Source organism: Homalodisca vitripennis, unplaced genomic scaffold (genome assembly GCF_021130785.1).
Source record: "Homalodisca vitripennis isolate AUS2020 unplaced genomic scaffold, UT_GWSS_2.1 ScUCBcl_2927;HRSCAF=8096, whole genome shotgun sequence".
Lineage (NCBI taxonomy): Eukaryota > Metazoa > Arthropoda > Insecta > Hemiptera > Cicadellidae > Homalodisca > Homalodisca vitripennis.
In genome coordinates, this window is record NW_025779053.1 from 10,736 (window position 1) to 31,067 (window position 20,332).

At 37.6% G+C, this 20,332-nt stretch overlaps 1 protein-coding gene across 1 annotated transcript in view; it reads right to left on the reverse strand.

The window, feature by feature from the left end:
- Nucleotides 1–2,503: 2,503 nt before the first annotated feature.
- The window catches only part of LOC124372340 (protein sax-3-like), a 44,188-nt gene continuing 26,359 nt past the window's right edge, over nt 2,504–20,332 (reverse strand). The window contains exons 15-17 of the mRNA XM_046830720.1: nt 15,047–15,138; nt 9,852–10,024; nt 2,504–3,021 (exon numbers count right to left, since the gene is read on the reverse strand). Of these exons, the coding sequence (XP_046686676.1) occupies nt 9,852–10,024; nt 15,047–15,138 (265 nt within the window). The 3' untranslated portion in view covers nt 2,504–3,021. The remainder of the gene's footprint in view (nt 3,022–9,851; nt 10,025–15,046; nt 15,139–20,332) is intronic.

Here is a 20,332-nt window from a genome sequence, read left to right on the forward strand (position 1 = left end):
TGACAATATAGTTACATTGTAATAAAAGTTATGTAAAGCGATTAACAATAGGCTATAAACAGTGCGTTAATCGAAGAAAACTGTACAAAACTATTACAAACGTTAAAAACCTACTCACATTATACTAATCTAAATCAATACCATTAATTTAGAATCTCGGGGACTATCACGGAAGAAGCTAGTGGTCTGGAAGTTATTTATTTATAGTAAGGATGGTTACAAATTCCAAGCTTTGTGCAATTTGTTCATATTTACAGGAAGTAGCGCAGAAAGATAGTTTGCTCAGGGGAATTGAAATTAAATTAATTTCAAATTATTGTTATTGAATAAAAACGGAACACATCAAATTAGATATTTCATTCCATATAACACTTACATTCATTAAATTCTGTAGCTAATTCATTTACAAAAATAATTACGGTTTAAAAACAAAAATATTTTGAAGAAGATTCCTGAACCTTAGACTCTTGCTGCGCCACTGATAAAGGAGAAAGGAGTCAATATTGGTTTAATTTTTAAATGAAATAATGTCTGACTTCAGACACCATGAAGTTTAACACACAAGAGAAACACATCTGTTGCAGTTTGCTGCAATTTTTGAAATTCTGAGATATTAATGTGATTATCAATATTAGCAGCTTATGAATTCTTTATACATTTCTACACAAGATCTTGAAATATGATAATCTCACTCATTTTATTTTCAGAACAATTAAAATTATTTAGTTCTCTGCACCCAATTTAATATCTTGAGACAATTTAATTTTATAAATTACAATCACTCATTTATAATAAATTCAAGTTACACTTTTGCATGTTTATTTTTTATTGGACAAATTTCCTTTTGAAATACAAAAATAATTTTTATTTATATGCTCAAAAAGGTTCATTTGATAATTTGCGATAAATTGTACATTACACATAATGTGTTTTTACTGACCAAGTTTGATATGCAGATTATTATTATTATTAACAATATATTCTGAGAGACAGTTTACTATACTAATCAAAGGATTTTTCGAGAATATTTCATATTAAATGAAAATAATAAAGAGTAAGCATGACCAAATTGCATTCATGTGACCTCTTGCATCAGGAAGTATGTGTGATCTCACACGTGTTAATTTGAAATTATATTAACATTTGTAGTAGATTCAAAATGTTAATACTTCTAAATTTCTCATATGAAAATGATTGAATTTTCAATATTTACATTTCAAACTTCTTTTCCCTACACTTATAATTAAAAAAAAATAAAAATAGTAAAGTCTTCTTTGAGAGTTGGTGGTTTAACTAAATCCAAGAACCAACCGTTTATGGCTCAGTTCATTCTTTGAATTTATGACCATTTTTAAAAAAGATTTCCACACCTCCCAAATTGAGGGAAAGGAATTTTAAATACATAGGACGATCTAGCAACAATTATAAATTAAAGTTACTGATGACACCAATAACATAAATAAAATAGCAATGTATTAATGGATTTATTTATAATTAAAAAAATTGAGATATGAAAATCAAAACATCAAGGAATATTATTTGTTACCAAATCATTTTAACTTTTATTATTCAATAAATAAAATAATGGGGAAAGAATGGAGCTGAAGATGGGAAAAGTAATGGTCATCATTTTAGATAATATGAGGTTTTTGTTGGTATTTTATAATTCATAAAAAATCTACATAATATGATGTCATCACCAACCCCCTAGAAAAGATTTAAAAGATTTAAAAAATTTTATCTAATAAGAGTGTAGATGAAGGATGAAAAAAATCCATAATGCCCTTTTTGTAGATTAACTTACAACTTACAGTGACTCAGAAAACTTTTCTCAAAAATCTGTCAGTTAAACAGCCTACTGCAGATGTTTGGTTTAGTTGTTGTCTTACTAAATTGATCCCCAAAGAATTCATTTGAGTAATTTTAATTCTTTTAAAGTTATAGAGAGTTCAAAAACAGATAATCCTGTATATTAATCTCAAAAATAATAAATGTAAACATGGAATTAATTTAAATCTATATACTTTTTCTGATGTCATGACTATAATTTTATCAATTTATCTATTAACTTTTTTTACTTAAAATCAATAATTAGAATGGTTTAGTTGGTGCTCAGTGTATACCCCAGAAATATAATTGTCCACAAACTCTCTGGTACACATATTATTATAATAACTTATTAAATGTTCTTTGTATTAAACAAGTGAACTCAAATACAAATTACGCTTCTAAGTGTCTCTAAATAAAATCATACCAATATTGACATCCTTGCAAAATCCCCTAAGTTTAAAACCACTAGTAGTTTAACGCAGAATACAAGTAAATAACCCACAGATACAACGGGTCTCGAAATAATATACAAAACACAAATACATACAAAAATGCTTAAATTTGATATCACAGAAGCTGATATTTCTAGTCCATACATTACAGAGTAATTAAATATTAAACGATACAAAGGTAGGAATGGCTGATATGATTCTGTCACCACTCAATCCTCTGGTGAAGGCACAAACCTCAAAATTAAAATCTCGTAAAATCGTATGAAATTCTCTTCACTACCACTAATGAACCTTTTGGTTTCAAAATTTACAAAAATTCTATTGATAAATTATGAACTATGCTTAAAAGGTTTCATAAAAATCGAATAGAAATATCAAATGCGTTCGCTTGAAATTCATTTATCCATGAACACTTCAGTTATATTCCAGCTCAACGATCTTTCAATAATGCGTAGCACTAACGGTATGTGGAAAGTCTTCAATAAGTAATCAAAACTGCACATAATTAATTAAAAGTAGCTGATACCTGGACCATCTGTTAAAATTCTCATAAATAATGAGTTGAGTAGTTATCTGTCACAAACTGACTGGTTCTAAGATTTGACCAGAGCGTGTTTTCAATTATCGCTTGAATTCATAGATCTCAAAACTAAAATTATATTTCTAGTTCAAATATTGACAAACTGACCGTGTTCGAGCTAAGTTCAGTGTTCAAGTCTTCAAGTAGGTCTTCCACAACCTGAAAATCATAAATATCAAGATTACTATAACAAACTAATTTGATTGTTTAGAATTTGTGTTTTGACAATGTAGGGTTTGAAATGCCACTGGAACTGACTGTTTGAGTGCTAGAAAATCTAGAAACACTGTTTATGGACTGCAAATCCAATTTTATTCAGCACAAATTAAATTGTTGCTCAAATCATTTTTGTAACTTCGTACACTTAAATTGGAGAAAGAGACTGGATTTGAAGATTTAGAAAGCAGTGTTTTTGGTGTTTGTAAAGTTTAACAATGACAAATGACCGTAACAATCGAGTTACGTAAATTTTAGTGTTTTCAACAATAGGTCTCACAAAATACAAAAAATTAAAACTAATTTTTTGAATATTTACAGTAAACACAACCAAACAGATACAGTCAAAACAATGGAAATTGGAAACAAATAAATAATAGGAAAGACAATGGAGGTTTATTTCAACTTACCCAAATTCCACAAGTGGAATATATAAATTACCTCATCCCGAACATCTCCTACATTCTTGATGAATTTTAAACGTATATCCCCTTAGCAGCCAAGGTGAGAGATCGATACTCACCGAGCAAACTCTCTGAGACAAACAAATCCCATGCCAGCGCCGATTGGTCGTGCATGACAAAGAAATTAAGTTATTAGTCTCATCATGATAATAGATAATAATATAAAAAGTTATGTAATGGCCTCTTCACAGCTCCAGTGGGGTAAAGTTATGTAACAAAGTGAAGCCAAGTGCAGAAATCACCCAATTGCTGAAAAGAAATGTAACATATTTTGTTATACGTACCGGTACACTGTTTTTGAATAAATTCATTTCAGGTTATTTCAGAAACGAATGGTTATTTTATTTCTCCTTTACACAATGGCTAGTTACATTAAAAAGGAAATGACTCAGATTGTGAATTGGTCAATGCCTAGTGTAATTACTATTTTAGATTTACCTAACAGGGCCAGGGGCAGTCCAAAATAGAAAATCAACCCATCCTAGACCCTGATTCGGTACCCTCAAATCCACAACCCCTTCACCTATCCTTTCCATTTTTAAAATCACTCTATAACATTTATTTGCTCTTAGTACTTAGTTTATTTTTGTAAGAAATATTTCTTCTTCTTCTATCAGGTGGCCTATTGCCTTACATTTAAGCCTCAAGGGCCTTTTGCGCACCCCGGAAGCACACCATAAGCCCGACTAGTCTACAAAAAACCAATCACCAGTTCAACAAACCGCCAAATACCACCGATCAGGTCTTACTGGAGAAATTCGCCACCCATTACCCAAACTACCAAATATGGTATACCACTCCCTTGCTACTGCAGCGCAAAGAGCAGGTGTTCAGCAGTTTTCTCCTGCTTGTCACACATTCTTCATAGAGGATCCTCCCGAAGGGTACAGATTCTATGAAGATGCTTCCTGAGGTGATCATGTCCCGTAATCAGCCCACAACCCGAGAAGACACCGATCTACTTAGTGAGAGAAGGTTAGATGCTACCCTAGAGGAAAGCAACTATAGAACCATTGTGCTCATTCTCAGACTCAGGTGCAGCCTCCACCTACTTTCATGTTCAGTGTGAACTCATTCTGAGAATAAATATTTACTCTGTAACGATCACAATCTGTAGGTGTATTATACTGTATGTTATTAACACCTTTTCTGTGACACGAGGCATGTTCCGACTTTAGGACAGTTTAGTAGTATTCTGGATCCTCCCCAGTTAATGGAGTACATTATAATGGCTAACACATCATTGATTGAGCATTAGTGAAGCCTTATCCCTTGTGTGTATTGTAGGGAAGTTATAGCATGACCGGTGGGATGCGCGTGAGGAGTGGAGGAGGTGAGCGCATGGGGGCACAATCTAGAGTAGGGGAGTGAATACGGTGCTACTACCCCTACTAAGAGTTTTCGGCTCATAGTGGTGGCGGGAGCCGAATATTGTAGTGTTTGCCAACATTTCTAGACCCTTATGTTCTTACCACGGTAGTCTTTTATGATGAGCAATTTAGTATAGGAGACCTTGAGAATATTTGAACATTTCTAGACTCTTTTGTAGTTACGGCGACGGACTTTTATGATGGGGAATTCAATACAGGAAATCTTGGAAATATTGTGACCGGATGTACGTGATCTTAACAATGACTATGTTCTGCCGAAATTGTGTTCACAGCTCACCCTTCTTAATGAGTTCGCAGTTAGACATACCTGGTGGTAAGAAAGGGTTCTCATAAATTGGGAAGGGGTGGGAATTTATATTATTCTTGATCTCCAACGACGACAACAGTTCAGAATTGTAATTGTTACGCTTTGTTAACCATTAAAATTCAATTTATCATATACTAACTGTGTAAGCTTCAGGATTTACGATAGTAGATACAATTTATACACTACAAAAATTTCAAGTGACATAGCCTAGCTGCTAAATTAAATTAAAAATTAATATAAAACTGGTTAAACTAATTTGTCAATATACACAGTAGAATAAGAAAAAACTCAGTTTTATCTACCAACTTGTATCAAGTTAATTTAATGATGTATACTTAAAATAACAATAACGCCAACGATCCACACGCAATAGTTAACATAACAAAACCCCATTGTCGATGAAAATTATTTATTGTTCTTCGAACTACACCCAAATCAAAATTGTCCAGATCACTTTTAGTATGTTTGCGTTTTTCTTATTTTGTTGGGCATACTAAAAGAATTGCCAATTGGACTTATTTTTTTTCCTCCTTCAAAATTCGTCTCAGCGTACTTTCAGAAATTCCAGTTGCCTCTACGACACACTGTTGAACTTTCTTAAAATTTATAAGTGTGTTGGTTTCTGCTTCCCGTTTCATAGAATTGTAAACATTTGCAATCACTTCTCTTGCTTGGCCGTGTATAGCCTTTCTACCTCCAATTTTACTTTTTACATTACGATCCATCACAAACTCTTTACTTAAAACGTAATGAGCACAACGCAATTAATTCACAAATTGTATTACAAACTCGTGAATCGGCACAAGCGAATGTTTTTTGGGCGGCAACGTATAGAAGCAGTCGCGTAGTGAGGATTTTGGCGCCATGGAGCGACTCAGTCCCTGGCGCCCCTCCCCCAACTTTTTTACCTACATGATCAATCAGTGCCGACAGTTCACCTCACTACCGTAACAAACGTTTCTTGGCCATAATTTATCAGCAATGTAAGGCGTCTTTGACCAAACATCATTTTTTTATAATAACTTACAGTCTACTATTCTTTATAAAGTTTTGTTACTTGTAAGAGACCTAGTTTACGTGTATAGCAATATGTATTTAAATCTCAATTCAATTCCATAGGGTTTGGAATGAAAGTACAAATTTCAATATATTTAATAAATATGTATTGAAAACCCTAGTTTAAATTTGAGTACATTATCTAAAACGTGAACATAGTAGTTAAGTAGTTACAAAAACCAACTCGCATATTACTATCTTAACTAATCTTCTTTCGTGACTTCATGCTAGCAAAACTGTGTTATTGTGTCGTCCAAGTTGATGTGCCTGGCTCTGCTGCGCTCTATAAATATGGTTGCTAAGGCACTCAGACGTTCTTGGGACATGGTGCTGCGAAGATAGTTCTTTATCAGTTTAAGTTTTGAAAATGATCTCTCTGCACTTGCAGTTGTAACAGGTAGTGTCAAAAAAATCAAAGAAGCATTCACAACATCTGGAAAGCTGGAACCAACTTGAGCACGCACTATTAAAGTATCTGCAAGATCCCTTATACTTTTGTGTTTTTCCACGTGACTTAAAAAAAACAAGTTTTTAGCCTTACAAGCTGTGGACCTAAGTTAAGGGAGACGTCATATTGGTAGTTTAATATCAAAATTTTGCTTGATTCTAAGATTTCTTCATCACTTGCTCCAACTAAAAAAGAAGGCTTCAGACATTGGAAACTACTAGTAATGTGAGTAATAGCCTCAAAACGCTCTGTCAGCTGTGTTGTGATTATGTCAAGGCTACGGTTGAACACCTCAACCCGAAAACGTTTCTCATTGTCTTTAATAGGGTCATCAACTTGCACTTCATCAAACATTCTTGCCTTCTTTTTTGTTCTTGAGTCAGTGAAATGTGGTACAACTTTCCATTGCAAACATAGCTTAGTTGCATCTGCTTTAACTGTTTGCCACTCATTCCTAAGTTTGTTAATTTTTGTTTTGAGATTTAAGAGCATTTTGTTCCAAGTCTTCCAGCGTGTTCCAGCCGCCCACCTGTCACCCCCGCCCTGGAGCGGTTGCTCCACTCGCTCCTCTGTCGCTACGCCACTGTATAGAAGACTGGTGACCGAAGTTCACAAGGCTAAATACGGCAACAGACTGAGCCGCTCCACCCCCCCCACCACTTTAGTTCAGTCTTTGCCTACGGCGCATCTCGAAGTCACCGGTCATGCTATAAATTTTCTACTATATGTCACTCCATGGGATTTGGCCAAGACCTAGTGAAGTCTAACGTTTCACAGGATATTTCTAAAACGGATTGAATTACATGATGGACTTTTCATGTTTTGCTAAAAACTTAGTGGAAGGATATCTCAAGAACAGATCGAGCTATAAACTATTACTTTTTAACAAAAACCTATTACTTAATATCTAATTGATCTTGAAGTTTGAATTAAACTTAATTTTTACATAGGAAAAATAGAATTTCATAATGGTATATACACCTCTAAGGGATTTGGCAGGCTATTAGGAAAGATTAATCAGTGGAATATCTCAAAAACAAATTGAAAGATACCCTTTAAATTTGAATGGAACTTCATTTCTTAATAGGAAAAATTGAGTTTGATAATGGTGCATGTTCTCTTATGGGATTTGGCTGAACCTTAGTGAGTTAGTTTTGATACATAGGCAAGTCGATGCCTCTCATCTGGCCAGAATGCAATCAAGGGTACATCCATACCCTTCAAACAGCTGGGATTACTCTTGTAATGTAACCATAAAAATTAAATAAACAACTTTATGAAGTAAACTTTGGGTATGAGTAAATTTCTTTCCAAACATTGTCTTTTTTGTTTTAACGAAATAACCCTATCTATCTATTATGTAGCGATAAATAGTGAGAACTAACAAACATATTTACTTTCTCTAATCTTACATCAGTGACAGTTTGGGTCTGGGGACACTTTCAAATCGAGTTCTAGCTGTAATGAAATTTCTAAGCTTAACAAAATGTGAGTTATATCACCCAATCACATAATGAGTATTACCAGATTTTAATTATACTTAATTTTATTTCTATTGGTTTCTATGATATTTGCATACATTTTTGTAAACAGAAAAATTGGATTCACGTTGAATAGTTAAATTTAAGAATCCAAATTAATACAGCCCAGGTTAAGCTTCAAAGTAACTCTACCACGATAGGATAAGCAAGCCCATCCACCATTCCGAGGAAAGTACTGTCTGTGAGATAAGAGCTTTCCCAAACACATTAGATCAGTGATACTATGGAACAGTGTCAACACTTATTATAAATATTAGTGAGGTTAGGGTTAGGTTAGTAAAGTAAAATCCGGTATATAATTTTAAAAATGTCTTTTGATCTGGCACCCATTACTAATAGGCACACCTTGGGGCACGGGTTGCACAGGCCGAGCTGCCCCTGCACCTGGCTTAAGGTTATAACTACTATAAATCATCTATTCTAAAGATTTTATTATAAAAATTATCAATGATGATATGACCACGTGTTTGTGGATTCATTTAATTAATGCACTGAAAGTATCATTCCTCTAAGTAACAATTATCTCAAAATGGCTGGTCTTATCTTACAAAACTATAATTCTTGAAACTCTTACCAAAATCAGCATGTCACTAATATAGCCTAGTTACGTATACATTTTACATAAAAAAATAGTTGCACAAATTTTTTTCACAAGATATTTTGAAGAAAATATACCACATTTTTGGAGAAGCTATTTTACAAAATCCTATTAAATCACTTGAATGATCTATTTAATATGTAGAACTTACATTTTAAATTACCAGAAACAATTTATTATGAGGATTTCTAATGTTCATGGTACTATAATTGAAATAGAATGAAATTCCTTAATAATATGGAGTAATATATTGATTCAGAAGTGGAGAGCCAGTTTACATTATATTACGACACAAATAGGTTTCATGAAATTGATAGAGGAATTTCCCAGGACCGGCATAACCAGTGGTGCATACTTTGCGGGTGCACAAAGCAACAAAGGTTGGGGGTGACAAATGTGCATATGAGGATTGATTGTTATTAATTACTTTTATTATCCATAGAGTTTAATGCCTAGTGTCATAGTCATTTTGTAACCTGAAATTGGTTTATGCTTCAGGGAGGTCATAGAGGTTAGAGTTTGAGACAATTATGTAACACTGGTAATAAAATGTAATAATAAATGTTTAGACTTATGATGTTTGTTTGATACCATTTAAAAAATAAAAAAGCTACAATGTATTAAATGTTTTTTAGAAAAATATTAAGTTCATTACTTCATCTAAAAGTTTAACAATCTCTTGTATCCTTTAAAATCATTCATCTTAAAAAAATTTCTCATTAATTTAAGAGTTTTAACTGACAAAAAAATAATCAAATTTAAATATGCGACAATATGTTTTTTAATTAAATTTAATGGAACCGAAACTACATTGCAAACTTTACAATATCAAATTATGGCCAAGTGTGTTTCCTACTATCAGAATGTACCCGATCATTAAATTGATTAAACACATAAATTATTTAATTCATGAGATTATTAATGAGATCAATGAGATTTATAGTGCTGACGTGTCAAGATTGTCTCACCTAGTCAGATGTGAGGGGACTCATGGCAGGTGTACGATTGGTCTGAGCGTATGTGCAAGAGGCTTCACTGCAGGAACAACAGGTGTCGCTGGCATCTTCCCCCTCCCAGCTTCCGTAGTCGACTCCTCCTCCTTCACCTCTACGCCACCGATACCCGTCCTCCCTATGGTGGTCTGTACAACACAGCTTTGATCAGACTATAGTATTCCTCCATTTAATAACGGACTAAAACAACAATGGCTGAGATATCCCGTCTTAGCCTAGTTTTAAACAACGTAAACTTCAAAATGTTATTAATGTTCAAGCAGGAATTTTGAGTGAAAACATAGGCGTAGCGTGACCTAATAATTTGGGGGGGCACGGGGTCTCCGGGGGGGGGGGGGGGGTGGTCCCGTGGAAACTTTTTTGAAAACTACCACTTAAGAACTAAAGTAAAGTATATGTGTATTTTTGTTAAACATTGGTTTTAATCAATTTTTACTATATTGATGGATTGTAAAAAGACTCAATTTCAAATTATACAAGTTTATTCTATTCTAGACATAACTGCAAGGACATTTATAACACAAAAACAAATTTGTGTACAAGACAAAGTTTTAAGGTGAACAGAACTACAGTAATGGTTTTCAACGAACCAATTTTCGTTACTTCTAATGAAGCATTAGCCTCCTATCGGCTAGATTTGAAAATCTGTCAACTAACAGATCTAGTTTTTTTATCTTTCATGTATTCAGACGTCAATTCTTGCTCAATAGACATCAGGGCAAGCCCACTTAAGCGGTCTTCTGTCATGGTGCTTCGAAGAAATGTCTTTAGCCTTCGTAGTGTAGAAAACGATCTTTCTGCGCTTGCTGTTGTGATAGGCCACGAAAGTGATATTTCTAGTAGCTGCCAAACATCTGGTGCACTGGCTTGAAGATCATTCTCAATAAAAAAATCAGCCAACTCTTGGAACGTTATTCTTGTGGTTGCTTTGTCTGTTTTGACAAAATTGTTCTTTGCATAACAGTGAAAAAACTTAAGATGTACAGAGAAACTTAAAGACAAGTTATAAAACTTTTGGATTGCCATAACAGCGTTGTTGTCAATTTCGGTCCAATTAAATAGTAACTGGGCAATGCAGTTGATTTTATCATAATCGTTCTTGGAAAAAACGAGATTGCAGATTTACAATTACTGTGTCTAAAGCGGCAAAGTAAATGCCAGTCTTGAACATCTGTTCAGGTTCAGGTTCAGGTGATTGATGAAATGCAGCATCTGAAGAGCTACTACTAGCTTCAAGTTTTTTCGGAATCTTCCGTTTGCGTGGTAGTGAAGGCCTTTCAACTGACAAACCTTTCATACCATATTTGTTACACTGTTCTTCTGACTCATTCCACATCTGAATAAAGCCATCATCATTTCTGTCCAGTTTTAAACAGTCAATGACTGATTCAACTTTTGCAAAAACCTTAGAAATGTCAAGAGATTCACTCTGCAGTTCTTTGGAGAGTATATCAGTCTGACTCAAAACGCTGTGCAATAGTTTTAAACTGAATACAAATTCAAATGTGCTGATTTGTTTGGCTAGACCATCAGCTTCGGCTGCAATTTTACGATTTGATACATCGTTTGCAATAACTTCCAAAGTTTCGTACACTTCAGGGAGCTGCTCTAGAATTACATGGATTGCTTTGTGTCGAACTGTCCATCTAGTTCGAGACAAGCTCACCAGTCTTTTCATTTTTGTTTCTCCGCTTTGCTTACATATTGATTCAAATATTGAAAACCTGTTAGCTGATGCATTAATTAAGTTATACAGGTGATTTACTATGGATAAGCAATTCCGAAGCTGTCTTATTTCTTCACAAAATCTCTGAACAGCCAGATCAAGCAAGTGGGCATGGCAGTGTGTGTACAAAGCTTTAGGCTCTTCTTCTTGGAACCTTGAGGCAACACCTTTGAATTTGCCGCTCATGTTACTAGCTCCATCATATGCCTGGCCGTGCATTTTATTTAAGCTTATACTCAACTGCTGCAGATACTGTTTAATAGTGTGATGTAAATTTTCACCAGTAGTGTCTGACACATCAACGAAGCCCAAAAACCTTTCATTGATTTTAATGTGTCCATCTATTTTAGTAATGTATCGAATGCAAATGCTAAGCTGTTCACGGGTTGAAATATCCGTAGTTTCATCACAAATAATTGAGTAGGCCAAAGCCTCACTCACCTCTTGGACAATTTGTTGAAGCATTTCACTTTTTATGCAATCTATTATCTCATTTTGTACCTGGGCACTTTTGTATGAATGGACTGGGGATTTCATTAATGTTTGGATTCCTTCCTCCATTTGAGTAGATCTCAGTTGTAGCAGTTCTATAAAGTTCCCCCTGTTAAATGAAGCAGTACTCTCATCATGTCCTCTTAAGGCAAGATTCTGTTTTTCCAAGGAATAGGATGTTTTCAATTATGAATGTTAAATACCTCCTATTCATCTCAACCATTTTAGTATGTGCCGAGGACAACGAATCTGCTACCGTGCTTCCTGCTTTTCTATACTCATTGAGAAACTGTTTAGATTTTTGATGCATTTCACTATTCTCATGTTTCCTGAATTTTTCCAAAGCTTTCTTCCAATTGTTCATGCCCAGTTTAGTGAATGACTCCTCCCCGCGACCAGACTTATGTTGACAAAATAGTCGGCATGGGTAACAAAATGCAGCGTCTTTAATGGGGCTATATTCGACCCCAATTAAATTCACTGTACCAGGATTCTTTGAACTGCCTCGATTTGGATTGAATCTTGCTTACCTTAAAACAATCAACAGGCTGAAAATGCTCCTTTTGCAATATCTGCACTTTGTACTCCCAATGAAGGATCTCTACTTTCGCCCTGGAATGTAGCATCACGATCTGGGCGTAAACAAGATGGCGATTCATCACCAACGCTACCTCCAGTGCTACTTCCCGCTAAATGTCTATCTTCATTTACACTTTCACTTGAATTTCCAAGTTTTTTAAAGAATGTTAGTACAGAGGACTGTTTCTTAGACATGATAACAAACGAACATCCGCAAAAATTACACAAACAATAGCAGCTCAGCTAGTAACAATAAGCTTATTGAACGAATAAAAACGTGGCGACCACCTACACAACACAACACACGCGCACTGAGCTGGTATGATATCCCTCCGCCAGGCGTCGTCAATGCTCGGAGGCCCTCGGCCGGCGTCGGCTGGGCTCGGGTGCATTCGATCGGCTGCTCCAGCTCGGGCGCAACCGGCCAGAGTCGGCTCACCGGCACTTGTAAATTTAGTTGTAACACGCGCATACTTTACACACACAGAATCAAATTAGATGCATACAGAAAAATAGACTAACGGGGGATCTATATTAGTTATTCATTCGTAACTTTTAGTGTATACATATACGTAATTTAAAGATAATTTATATTATTTTTTTCTTTTTTTGCATAATGTTGGGGGGGGGGGGGCACGTGCCCCCCCGTTTTGCCCCCCCCAGCCCGACGCCACTGAGTGAAAATGTATCTTCCTGCGGTTAGTAGAAGTCCTACTGAAAGTACCAAGCCATCTGCCACTTCTTTCAGTTACTGACGTCTAAGAGGGGTTGTTTATGTGTTACTTTTAAAAACTTCATATTGAGGGCAGAATTCAATTACAAAATTATGAATTTTACTTGAGATACCACCTCATGAGATGACTGATATGCTAAATAGAGCAGGATACATAGATTCTGAAAAGAAAAAAAAAGGAAAGTATGAGTGGTATAAGCGTTTATGTGAAGACTTCACATTCTACAGATAAAATCTGTTATCACATATGAGAAATTGTGAACAATGTTAATTAAATAATTGACAATACTATTACCTATGAACTGTATTTTCATTTATTTAAATCTCATATTTTTGTACTAATTTTTTACAGAATTCATCATAATAATTTAAAAATGAATCATTTTCAGATACGGTATATGGTTTCAAAAACTCATCCTAGAACAAAAAAATTAGAGCAAACATATCCAATCTATAGACATGATTGGATATAGTAGATGATGACAATTTTCTAACTAAATCATGACTGATGTTAGAAAAGACAAGATGATTTCTTTACTATTCCCACTTAAATATCACTCATATTACTCTCTAGGTATATTTAAAACCCTGACAGATAAACACAGCTCTTTATTATGAACAATTTGCAGCCTTTGATTATGACAGATACAGAAAGTAGCAGAAGATGACTTGATATTTTCATCCATTGTAGGTATGACAACTACAGTAATAGAAGTTTCCCTTCAACAAATCCCTTCTTATTTATAAGTTCTGTGCCATATATTACATCTCATTAGAGAGAGGTTAGGCATTGTAGACTAAAACAGATAAATAATCAAAGTTGTCAAGCCCTTTACAAGAACTGTTGATCTTAAAATATTTTTAATAAAAAAATACAAGTAGCCAAACAAAGTACAAAGTTTTGGGAAGTAAATATTTTAAAAACTATTCCCAATCAGTTATATTATTATTACTATTAAAATCTTGTTAAGTTTCATGAAACTTCAGCTTTTACATTTTTTAAAACAACAAATAATATTCTAACTATTAAAGAGTCATAATTTTATATATTTCTAACAACTATCTTTCAATACTATTAATGAATAAGCTTAAATTGTATATTTCAAGACAATGTACATAAATGAAATCTACGTTTCTTCCAAAAGAGTTAGACTGTGCCAGAAGGGTTATTATAACTCAATGTGTCAGACAGGAGAAGAGAATTGATGGCTCTGACAATCATGGATGTATTGCTGAGTTATCAGCATATTATTTTTAACAAGGATTTAGAAAATTCCAGGTATTTTCTACTGGCTCACCGATAGCACATATGATAAGTGTGGAAATGATTACATTATACTTTTACAACTACTCAATGATTTATTTAAAAATAAATTGTACCTCTGGTTTATGTTCAAACTTGAATATTGATAAACTTTTACCCATAGGATATTGAGAAGGATGTTAGGGTGGGAGACACAGGGCAAGAGTGGTCAAGACATCCAAGGTTAAGATGATTTAGGCAGTGCAAATCTGCGTTTTGGAAATGAGAAGAAAAAGTGGAAAGAGGAGGGTCATGTGAAGTTTATAAAAAAGATTACAGGTGGTGATGATGTTTTGTTAGTTTATCATTAGACTTACCCACAAGTTGGTACTGGGCCTCGGAGTGTAAACTGGGCAGAGAGCTCTGCACACCTCGGTCCATGGCATTACAGTCATGGTGGCATTGTGATCTGTAAATTACAATAGTATAAGACAGATATCTGACTTTTGTCTGTGTTAGAGATAGTACAGGTTCAAAATCTCTCTGTGACTGTCAAGAATGTAGCCAGAAAAAAAATTTCTGGGGATCAAGGCCAGTAATTTTTCTTATATTGGACAGAAAATAAGGGAAGTGCAGTCTACCACTCATTCTCCATTTTGTTCCTTAAAACATTCTTGACCTGTATGAGAACCATCATTCAGCAGTACATGTCAGCAATACTGAATTATTTAAATAATAATAATCGTTTGCTAAAAAAGTAATTGAAAAAAATTGAAAATTTTAGGGTGAGCCACACCCCGCTTCCGCTCGCCCGTACCAAGCTAGCTTAACAAAGAACGTGCTCCCATTGGAGTGGAGCGGGGCCCGACTCACGGAGAGAGAGCAAGGAAAGGCAAAGAAAGAACGTGGATGGCCAGCCATAGTGAAAATATATATATATATATATATTTGAGAAGAAACAAAAACAAGGGGACAAACGCAGACAAAACTACCCAGAAAGGTTGCCTACTCAGGTGCACCTGGAGAACAAAACTATAAGTGGTCAACCCAGACTTATGGATGAAATTAAAAATCTTTATAAATTTAAGTTAGATAGAATTTAGAGCGCCAAATTTCAAACAGGAAAAGCCAAAATCACCCGGAGTCCTGTGGCACAGGGCGGGTTCCTGAAAGGATAGAATTAACCTAAACTTAACTACTTAAAACTAGATAACAAACTGGATAACAATACTTAAATAACAGGCACAATGAGACAATATCACAGCAGGGTATCACAGAGAAATAATGTCCTCAGGTAGGAAAACCTTAGTAGCCCGCCATGGCACCGGTGTAAGGACCCGGCCCAAGAATCATGGGAGAGGCGGACATTGGAGCTGGAGCTCGTGAACCTCGTCAGTTGACACAGCCGTGTTTAGCCAGACATTTGGGGCAGAACAAAACCCAAAACAAAACCCAAAACTAAATAAAAGGGTAAAAACAAAATAAACTTCACTAGTAACGGTCTGAACAGAAGTGAAAGTCGCTACTCTCTCGATCCAGTCGCAGACGACACCAAAGCCTCGAAGAGTCAACGAGAGCAAACACCAACAACAAAATAAAAACACTATAACAAAAAAGAGTCGGGAAAACCGAAAGGGGCACGAGAATTTGACCCGGCTCAGACACCCCCCCCCCAAAAGGGAGACTCCCCTCTCCAACAAGGAAACTCAAGAAGCTCTCCCCAGTTAAGGAATTCCCCGGCAAGGCTTTAGATGAGAAATATGTGCCTTTCGATAAACCTTGCCGGTTTGGGGATCTCCCAACAGAGCCGTCACCGGAGTCAGAAACCTAAAGATACGGTGGGGGCCTGTCCACCGATAAGACAACTTTGCAGCCCTTTTGTCCACGGCCGAACTGGTCGGATGAGCTCTACAATATACAAGTTCCCCCTCTCGGAAAGGGTTAGCCACACGCCCCTTGTTATACTTCCTCCTCAGCAATTCCCTAGCCCTGAAAAGATTTCGCCGGGCAGCTGCCCAAGTGCTAGCAACATCAGGAGTACCAGGCGGTGGCAGAAGGTCCCCAATCCTCCAAATATTAGCCAAAGGGTTGTTGGGTGGAAACCCAAACAACAACTCGAAAGGCACCGCCTTGTGACTTTCATGAACAGCTGTGTTAAAAGCAAATTGAATCCAAGGGAGTTCTTGGTCCCACGTCTCGTGATTTTTAGCATGGAAAGCGATGAGGGCTGATCGCAGATTACGGTTAAAAACGCTCTGCGTGGGAGGGCTGTGGGTAGTAAGGCGAAGTCGTCACATGGCGGATACCGTGCCCAAAGCACATTCTCTTGAATTCATTGGACAAAAACTGAGTTCCATTATCGGATACTATAGTGGCGGGAATTCCGAAATGTTGGAAAAGATTGGTACGGAGCACCTTAGTCGTGAGCTGAGCTGTGGCGCTTCGTAACGGAAACAACCAGACGAACTTGGAGAAAGCATCTACACAGACAAGCAGGAACTTATTACCTGACTTGCTACGAGGGAAAGCCCCAACGTAGTCGATGAAAAGCTTCTCCAGAGGTCTCTCCGCCACTTCAGATGACAACAGACCCAGCTTAGCGTTCTGGGCGGGCTTGCTTAACGAGCACAGTTGACATGACCGTACTCGAGCCGCAATGTCCCGATCCATGCCCTTCCAAATGAAGAGGTCCCTAATCTTCGCGATGGTTTTATGTATACCTAAATGACCGCCCACGGGAGAAGTATGGAAATAATGAAAAACCATCGGTACAAGAAGACTTGGCAGCACTAATTTGGGCTTTCCCCGCTGCCTAGCTCGACAGCAAAGGGTACCTTGGGACAGAAAGTACGGGGGGTGGGCACCTCCCCCTTGAAGCTCACAGATAATATTGGCCAGCTCGGGATCATTTAGTTGATGAGGGAGGATATCCGAAAAGGCCAGAGGACAGTCAAGCAGCACAGCCCCACATACCGGCTCCAAATCCTGAAGTTGGTCGCCGGGAGTATGGTACATCCTAGAAAGCGTATCGGCAATGATATTTTGCGTGCCACGCACATGTTGCACAGTAAATTTAAGGGAAGATATTTGAACGACCCAACGACCAATTTTCCCAAGCTGACGAGGATGAGCGAGGAGCCAAGATAGTGCCTGGTTGTCGGTTTCAAGGAGAAACTCTTTATGTTCTAAAAACCTTCGAAATTTATTTATCCCGAACACAACAGCCAAACACTCCAGCTCATAAACAGATGAACTCTTTTTTTCACAGGGTGTCAATGTGCGTGAAGCATAAGCAATTGGCTGCCGGACGCCATCCACCTCCTGAGACAACACCGCCGCAATAGCCAAGGAGGACGCATCAGTTTGTAAGACGAATTTTCGACCAAAATCCGGCATAGCCAACACAGGAGGCTGCATAACAGCTTCTTTCAACAATTGAAAGGACGTCTGCTGTGTTTCACCCCATTCAAACTTAGCACCCTTCTTGCGAAGCAGATTAAGAGGAGCGGCCAACTCTGCAATATTGGGTATGAAACGCCTGTAAAAATTTATCATTCCCACGAAACGTGCAACTCCCTTTGCATCTTTGGGAGGAGGAAAATCCCTGATCGCCTGGGTCCGAGCTGGATCTATGCAGACGCCCCGGGTGGAAATAAGGTGACCCAGAAAAGAAATCTCACTTTGGGCGAAACTCACCTTTTCCGGGTTGACGGTAAGGCCAGCACCACGCAACCTAAATAAAACTTCCTCCAGATGGGTCAAATGTTCTTCAAAGCTCTCACTGTATACAAGAAGATCATCCAAATAGTTAAATACAAATTTAAACTTGACGTCATGGAAAATAGAGTCTAATAGTCGGGTAAGAGTTTGAGCTCCCACAGCTAAGCCCATTGGAACACGGGTAAACTGATATAAATTCCAGGGAACACAGAACGCAGTGAGAGGACGAGATTCAGGCTTCAAAGGTATCTGGTGGTAAGCCTGGTTAAGGTCAAATATGGAGAAAAATTTGGCCTTACCGAACCAATCAAATGCCGAATATAGATCGGGGAGAGGTACCGAGTCAATCTCAATCTGGGAATTAAGCTTTCTATAGTCCAGGACCATTCTGGACTTACCATTTGGCTTAGGGACCAGGAAAGCGGGACTGGCATAACCTGAGCAAGAAGGTTCGATAACTCCATTCTCTAGAAGTTCATTAATGATGCTCCTCAGCGTTTCCATTTTAGGTGGAGCAAGTTTGTAGGGGTGAGAACGAACCGGGCGGGTATCAGTGAGGCGAATCTCGTACTCAAGAAGCTTCGTAACACCCAGTTTTGGTGTGAGTACTTCTGGGAAGCGGCAAAAAATGCCCCTTATAGCCTCAGCCTGCTCCACGGTCAGATGCCCCAACGGATCAGGAATGGAAACCCTATCTCCCTCCGCTTCGACTGCGGCAGCCCCATGAGAATATTCATCCGAAAAAGGTATTGACACCCGCCGAGAAAAGCGAAAGAAACACCGGCCATTGCCCAAGTCCAAAATCATGCCAGTCCTCCGAATAAAATCAGCCCCCAAGATAAAAGGAAAACACAACTCCCCTGCCACCAAAAACCGCCACACCCAAGAAAAATGGTGGATTTTGATTTTAAACTGGACTTCATGAGTGATGGGCAAAGGAGAGCGAGACGCCGTCCAGCAAATTAAAGAACTAGGTTCAACCTGTCGGATGAGACCAGAGGCTGACAACTCCTGGAAAAAACGCAAGGATATCAGGCTGCGTGCTGAACCAGAATCCACAAGGGCCTTCCGGTTCACATCTCCGACAAGGACATCTACACGTGGGCAAACCGAGCAACCCGCTCTCACACCCAATGCAGCCAAGGAAGCAATGGTCTCCTTATTGGTGGATACCTTACAAGATTTGACTTTATTACGCCTGTTCTTCACCCTAGCAGACATCACGCTACCATACATATTTAGTCCGGCAACTATATTATTACTGACAATATTAGGTTTTCTTGCCGAAGTGACGGAGTTAACAAGGAGTCCAGTTCCAGGTCCCGGAAGATTAACTAGTCAGGAGGAACCAAAACTCCCACGTGCCCGAGGACAATCCCGCCTCAAGTGACCCCTCTGGTTACAACCAAAACAAGTTGGGGGTTGCCCACGCGGGAGTTGCACCCCCTGCCCTGACCCTGCTGAAACCCGAACCTTTCCAGGAGGTTCACTGGGCAGATGTCCCATCAATCTCTCCCTTAGGAAATCCGCATCCTGGACTCCTCTGGATGCAATGCAGAGACGGTCTAGATCCGCCCAAGACGTGGGTCTTGTGCAGAAAACCAAACGACAACGGTCCTCCAGGTTGATTCCCTCCAGAATAATGTCCACCAGTTGCCTTTCGCTTAAGTCAAGACGTAGTATTTGGGCCACCCCTCGTATCTCGCCGACAAATTGACTAAGCGTCTCTCCGGGTGCCTGTGGGCGATAAATACGTTCAACTCGCAAACGCTCCATGACACGACCAGGTATAAAATATTCAATAACTTGAGCATGAAACTCATCAAAAGGTGCTCTTCGCTTGAGACAGTCAAGTAGGCGGTCACTTAGTGGTCTCAAGCAAAAGGGGGCTAAAATTTCCATAAGTACCAAATCGGTCATTCCAGGAAACTCCTGAATTTTGA